This window comes from Xyrauchen texanus, chromosome 30 (genome assembly GCF_025860055.1).
Source record: "Xyrauchen texanus isolate HMW12.3.18 chromosome 30, RBS_HiC_50CHRs, whole genome shotgun sequence".
NCBI classification, from domain to species: Eukaryota; Metazoa; Chordata; class Actinopteri; order Cypriniformes; family Catostomidae; genus Xyrauchen; species Xyrauchen texanus.
The window spans coordinates 17,946,162-17,952,530 of record NC_068305.1 but is presented as its reverse complement, the minus strand read 5'-3'; the positions used below and the strand labels follow the sequence as shown (position 1 = coordinate 17,952,530).

The 6,369-nt window shown below is 38.3% G+C and overlaps 1 protein-coding gene across 1 annotated transcript; it reads right to left on the bottom strand.

The window, feature by feature from the left end:
- Positions 1–258: 258 nt before the first annotated feature.
- On the bottom strand, positions 259–5,975 carry sox7 (SRY-box transcription factor 7). The gene is made up of 2 exons (XM_052098664.1): positions 5,524–5,975; positions 259–4,061 (listed from the first exon to the last, which is right to left on the bottom strand). The coding sequence occupies exons 1-2, from the start codon at positions 5,753–5,755 to the stop codon at positions 3,100–3,102; spliced, it is 1,194 nt and encodes a 397-aa protein (XP_051954624.1). The 5' UTR covers positions 5,756–5,975; the 3' UTR covers positions 259–3,099.
- Positions 5,976–6,369: the final 394 nt, after the last annotated feature.

The window sequence follows — 6,369 nt, the reverse complement described above, 5'->3', positions numbered from 1 at the left end:
GATTTTAGATAATTAGTATTATCATGGCAATAACTATATTGTAACTATGATATTTAAGAAAAAAAAAACATAACCACAAAATTTACCATGGTATTACTACAGTTACCATATTTTAATAATAAAACTGTAGTAACCGTATCTATGATGATAACAATCATAATCATTCTGCAAAAAAAAAAAAAAAAAGCATACAGTTTTACACCATTACACCATTAATAATGTGTTATTAATAATAAAGTATTTAAAGCCATGGTTTCCACCAAAAAAACATGCCCTTACGAAAATGAATCTTAATTTCGCATAGTGAAACTACAGGAACAATGAGTTTAGTAACTTGTTTTTTTCTTTTCGGGAAGAACTGTGGTATTAAAAATGGTGGTACATATAGCACAAATAAACCATGGTGTTCCTCTAGTAAAACTATTCCTTTTTAATTTTTTGTAACTGTTATAGTTTTACGATAAATACCATAGTTCTACTATGGTTCCAAAGTAAAACGATATTTACTTTTTGTAAAGGAGGGATAAAGCTATTGCCAGGGAACTCTTATTGCCTGGTAAGGCCATGTATTTCAAGGAATTGCAAAACTATCTCAGAACATAAATTCCTCCCTTACTTCTAAGAAGCTTCGTACTTTAATCTGTCCAATCAAATAAAAAAATGGGATATTCACGATATGGCTTACTCCTCTAGATCACTTACTAATGTTGATCTCATTGTTTTTTGCCGTGACACAATGCCATTCCTCCAGGGCAGTGGAATGGGTTGTACTGGTCCTGCTAACCCTGACCCTAGAGGTGTCTGGGCAATAATCCACAAGTTAGGCCTCGTCCTAATCACCCTTTCTCCCAAATGCAACATCCCACCTTAAACATTGAGCCATAGGCAGGTAATTAGAACCTCACTTATGAAAAGAAATTGGAGTCACTAGCACATGATGAATGTTCACATTTTATTGACTATATGGACCAAAGTTGAGTACACTGAATCAGACATTGACTGAAATGTTTCTTAAAAATTTGTAAAACAGCATGATTCACAAATCACATCATAACCATGAGCTACTGCCACTTGTCTTCATTGCCACTGACAGAAACAGATTAAGAAATCTGTGCTGAGTCGGGTGTGTGGCCAAACCAGAGGAAAGTCAAATTGATGCCCTAAAAAACCACGGTGTGAGATATTAATCAACAAGAGCCATGTTTCCTCTCTGCTAAAACGAACAGCAGGTTCCCTTTCCCTCACCATGGGCTCTTTAAATGCAGGGACCAGCCAGGGCCCAAACATCCTGATGGAGAGAGGCTTTACTCTTATCAGGCAGGAAACACTGCCTCTCCGCCACATCCTTTTTACGAGAAACACGACTCAACCGTTCCCAAAAAACGCAGGAAGACCAAGCCAGACTCCAGGATTTGTCAAACGCCCGCCACCACCTCCCTCTTTCCCCCACTTCAGATTCCTTTTATCGAAAAAGAGGAGGAATTTGAAAAGAGAGACAAAAAACGATGAACGTGTAAAACAGTTGACGGGGACAAGGTGTATTTATTTTGCAGAGATTATGAAAGTCTGCATCAGCAAGATAGGACAGGCAGGGGAGGGGAGTTCCAACATTCTGCTTAAGACACGCACCCAGAATAAGACAGGGGGAAACAAAAGGCCTGTGGAGATGGAGGCGGGGAGAAAAACAGCAGAGCCTGTTTTACACTAATCCTCTGATCTGCGGAGGAGTGAAACTGAGTGTAAAATGGGTGTTGGTGATAGCAAACTGGGAACACAGGGTGGTTACTGTTTCCAGTGCAGTGGTTATGGCAACGGCCTGACATATACAGTGCACCAAATTGTAGAGGTCTGAGCCCGATTGCAAGTTAAGAAAACCCTTATTGACACTAAAGATTTTCTTAACTTAAGAGTTTTTTTACATCTGGTTGCAGGTCCTTGCGGGGACTTAAAATTTTGCTACAACAAATCAGTACTAACTGAAATAAATCAGTGCAAAATGCTTCTAAAATTATTAAAACAAATAGTTTAGCTGTAAATAAAATATTTCCCGTAAAGCAGTTCCCATGAAGCAGTTTATATCATACTACTACTACTACTACTAATAATAATAATACTATTAAACAGATAAAAGAGCAGCTTTACAATAGAAGTCAAAGTGTGGTCTATCAGTAATTACAAAAGCTTGATTCTTTCGACCAGTATTTATATTGTTGTTTTTTTTTTGCGATGTCTAGTTCAGATGGGACATCAGAACATTCTGTTAATATTTCACAAAACAATGAAGAGTATCTGCAACATTTTTTGTCTTATGTCCAGACCAACAGACACAGTGCTGTGCTTATATGGGTATACACAATGCAATTCATTATGAAGTCCATCTTCAAGATCGGTTAAATAGGACAGTGTTCAAACCTCAATATTGTTTCAGTGCTATGTTTATCTGCCTGATATTGAAATGGGTAAATATATCAAAGTTGAGAATGCAAAATGTATAAACTCAATATTTTATTTGAATTAAGTTAATATGAAAAACTTTAACTGGCATACAGAAGTATTTAATAGTATTATTATATTAACTGTTTATGAGTACATATATTTGTAAATGAAGGTAAAGGGGGGGAAAAGGGCAACTGAAAAATATAAACTATGTCCAATAAAAGATATGCGGACGAGACCAGACTCACTTAAATCATTCTTGAGGTAAAACAAATTGAGGTTTAAAAATGTTTTTTAAAAATTAATATATTTGGACTGAATAAAAGCAATACAATAAGCTTTAATGCAAAGCAATTATATATATGTATAAATAAGCTTTATAGCATATGTACATGCTTTTATGGCAAGATATGAGCATTTCTATGTTTGTCCATATAATTCTTTTTTTTTTACTTCCGTTCCTCTTTTGGAAACAAAGATGGGAATGAACTTTAGGTTATTTTTTCTATCTGTGCATCCCTGAGGTGTCCACCGACTTCCTGTAGCTTCTCTTTTTTCCCCCGCTCCCTCCACAGCCCCCTTTTGTTTACCTGCCAGTCATATTGCTGACCCATGTAAAGCCCAGTCTCTCTCTGTACTAATTGTCTTTGTTAATTTTGCAGTTTATGAAATGCTATAGTTGTTGTAGTAGGCTGCCGTGGCATCAGCCAACACAGAGATGAGACTGGTTTCCGTTGCGCTGCTGGAACAAACGGAAACCGGCGTTACTTGGATGTGTCCTGTGACTGTCATCCCACCCTGCTCAGGGTGATAACTAGTGGAATTTAGGTATTGGTCAAACTCATCTCTGTCTACCTCACCCAGCAATTCAGCCTGGCTCAGCTGGTCCAGACTTTCCAGGTGCCCCTGTTCCGGAGGCGGTGAGAGCTGGCCCAGATGCCCGTGATGCCCATGATGAATCTGAACCTGGTGGAATGAAGGGCTGTAATAAGAGAGTGAATGAGCGGGGATGAGGGTCGCCCCACTTCCCTGGTGAGGCATCGGGATGTGGCCCAGATGTGGGCTCCCACAGTGCAGAGATGCTTGTTGGGAGTAGTCGGTATGGTAAGAGGGTGGACTGCTCATGTGGACAGGGGTGGGATGCCTTTCATCATGGCAAGAGCTGGAAGAAGAGCAGGAGCTTGTGGAGACTGAGCTGGAGGGTGAGTAGTAGGATTGGTGTTCGTGATCTATGGCGTCCAGAGGTGACATCTCAGGTGGTGTGGGCAAGCCGTATGGGTATGTATCGAAGCTGCTATTGGAACCTGCAGGATCTCGGAAGACCCTCACACCAGGTAGAGATGCAGTGGGAGAACTGAAACCAGAACTGCCACTCACGCCACTCTCATCATCTTTATCAAGGGGGTGACAGCAGCCACGTGGATTTGGTAGGGAATTCTGGTCTGGACCTAGTGTGGTCAGAAGGAAGCCAGGGTCCACGCGTTTACAGATGCGCTTTAGCTGCTTCTTCCTACGAGGACGGTATTTATAGTTGGGGTAGTCCTGCATGTGCTGCACCCTCAGCCGCTCCGCTTCCTCAACATATGGCCTCTTCTGCGGCGGAGTTAATGCTTTCCATGACTTTCCTGTTAGAGGGAAAAAAGAACATACACATGAGACTTTGTTTTTAATTTTAAACTTAACACTATATTTATTTAAAGGTTTCATTTGACATTTCTGAAAAGAATATTAGAGATTCAGTACCAATGTTGTTTAATGATTAACCACATACAAACAATTACGTTAACGATCACATTACCACCATGATCATTTAATTTTCATTTCAAGTTTATTATCAGCAAAGACATTCTGTTTGCCTGATAAAAACTGATCCAGATACTGCTGGCTGGAAGGTTTAAATAATATTTTCTTAAGCATTTATTTTTTATTTATTTATTTTGGAATGTTGGAATAGAAGAAAAAAAACTATTATTTTTACTAAATGTCAATTATAAAAATGTTATACAAATTATTTTTGGCACCACAGGATTTGCACCTAACTTTCTCTAACTTTTTCCTTTTCTCTTGTGATATTTGTGGCTTGTCATTAATTTTATAATGGTTGCTATTCTAATATTGACTTTAATACTACTTTAACATTTTAAAATACATGCAATACATTTGTCTTAAAAGCAACGGTTTGAGAAAAATTCTAACAATTTCCATAAACTTACAAACACATTTTGACATCTCAGTGGAAATACATGGCTAGCTAATAAACGTGAAATTATTTTACACAAATACCAAGACCAATAAAAATTTCAGATGTTCTTGTTGATTTGTTATCAGTCTATAAAGCCTTTCAATAAAAAATAAAATAATTATTTAATTTTATACACAATTTACAATCATATTTAATCAAACTACACAATGATGACTCTAAGACTTTATAGATATTACAGTTTCATCTGCTTTGATACTGTGTGTTGAGAAAAGTGCTGTACAAATAAAAATGACTTGACTTTTATTTGTTTTTCTATTTAGACCACCTTTTCAACAAAAGTGAATATCACCACACAAATGCATGACTTCTCATGAAGAGCACAGCGAAATGTCATAATCTCCTCTAATTTCACACGTATGAAGTAATAAATCTGTGCTTATGATTTGCGTACGATTAAATACAATGTAAAACATCTAATGATGCGTCAACTCATTGTGAAACATGTATGTAATTCTGAAGTTCATGTGTTTTTAAAAAAGTTAAACAGATCGGACAGATTCACGCTTCTCTCAGTACCTATATTTCTCATACGTCACACCTTCCAAAAATGTGTTCATTTAAATTAAAATTAATTTAGAAACATTTAGAATATAGACATTTCTGTCATTATCAGTCCATAAACCGAAAAGACAGCAAATCAAATATATATAAGTAGGGGCCTACTGTCTAATAGTGACAGCAGATAATGTCTCACAAAACGTGTCAGTGACATTAATATCAACTACTACAATATAATAATAATAATAATAATAATAATAATAATAATACAAATAAAAAAATAGTATTATTATTAATAATAATACTAATAATCTAAAATGTCTTACCCAGCATCTTGCTTAGCTCTGCATTGTGGAGATCTGGGTTCTGAACAGCCAGTCTCTTGCGCTCATCTTTGGCCCACACCATGAAGGCGTTCATGGGTCTCCTGATGCGCGGCTCCGACACCTTGTCCGCAGGAGCTCTGAGGGAGGTGTGTCCGTCAGGTACGTCCCCGTTTCCCGCAGAGCACTCAAAACTCTCCGGCCAGGAGGAATACGCGCTGATCAGAGCCGCCATGTGCACTCATAAAACTTCAGCCTCCCTTCTTCTCAAACTTTGTCTCTCAGGTGCGAAAGTCACTCTTTCGTTCTTTAAAATGAGAAAAAGAAAAACAGCAATAAGAGATGATTTTGAATTTTCAGCTGGTGGTTGAGAGGAGCACTGTGCGCAGAAGTGTGTTTGGTTTGGGTGAACTGAGTTTATTGTGCTCGACTTCCCCCTCTAAAGCTGTGATTCACTGTTTCCTCCGGCATGGGGAAGCGCTATATATGTGAGGAGCAGCTTCCAGCACAGGCCTACGGGGGGATCCTCAGCTCCTCCTTGACTGCAACCTGAGAGCCACGACAGAAAAAAGGTGACAAAAACATTTCAACACGTTTACTTCAAAATCAGGTCATTAGTTGCTGTTTGGGTCGTTTTCATGACACATCATTTTAATGGCAATGAGAGAAATGTGGCATTTCGAATGTTGTGGATTAACCCTTTCCCCGCCAAACACGGAATTTTCCGTGTTTTATGAAAAAACGCTTCCCTGCCAAACACGGAATTTTCCGGGTTTCCGTGTTTTAAGTGTTATACGGTAAGGAAGACCCCTGCGCATGTTTTGAAAGAGTACCCAACTCTTTGATCAA

What these genes read in the sequence shown, in the direction of transcription:
- sox7 (XM_052098664.1), bottom strand. Translation starts at nt 5,755, where the DNA reads ATGGCGGCTCTGATCAGCGCGTATTCCTCCTGGCCGGAGAGTTTTGAG. An exon ending in AGAGCTAAGCAAGATGCTGG is followed by an intron (nt 4,062 to 5,523) that starts GTAAGACATTTT and finishes TCCCTCTAACAG; the next exon opens with GAAAGTCATGGAAAGCATTA.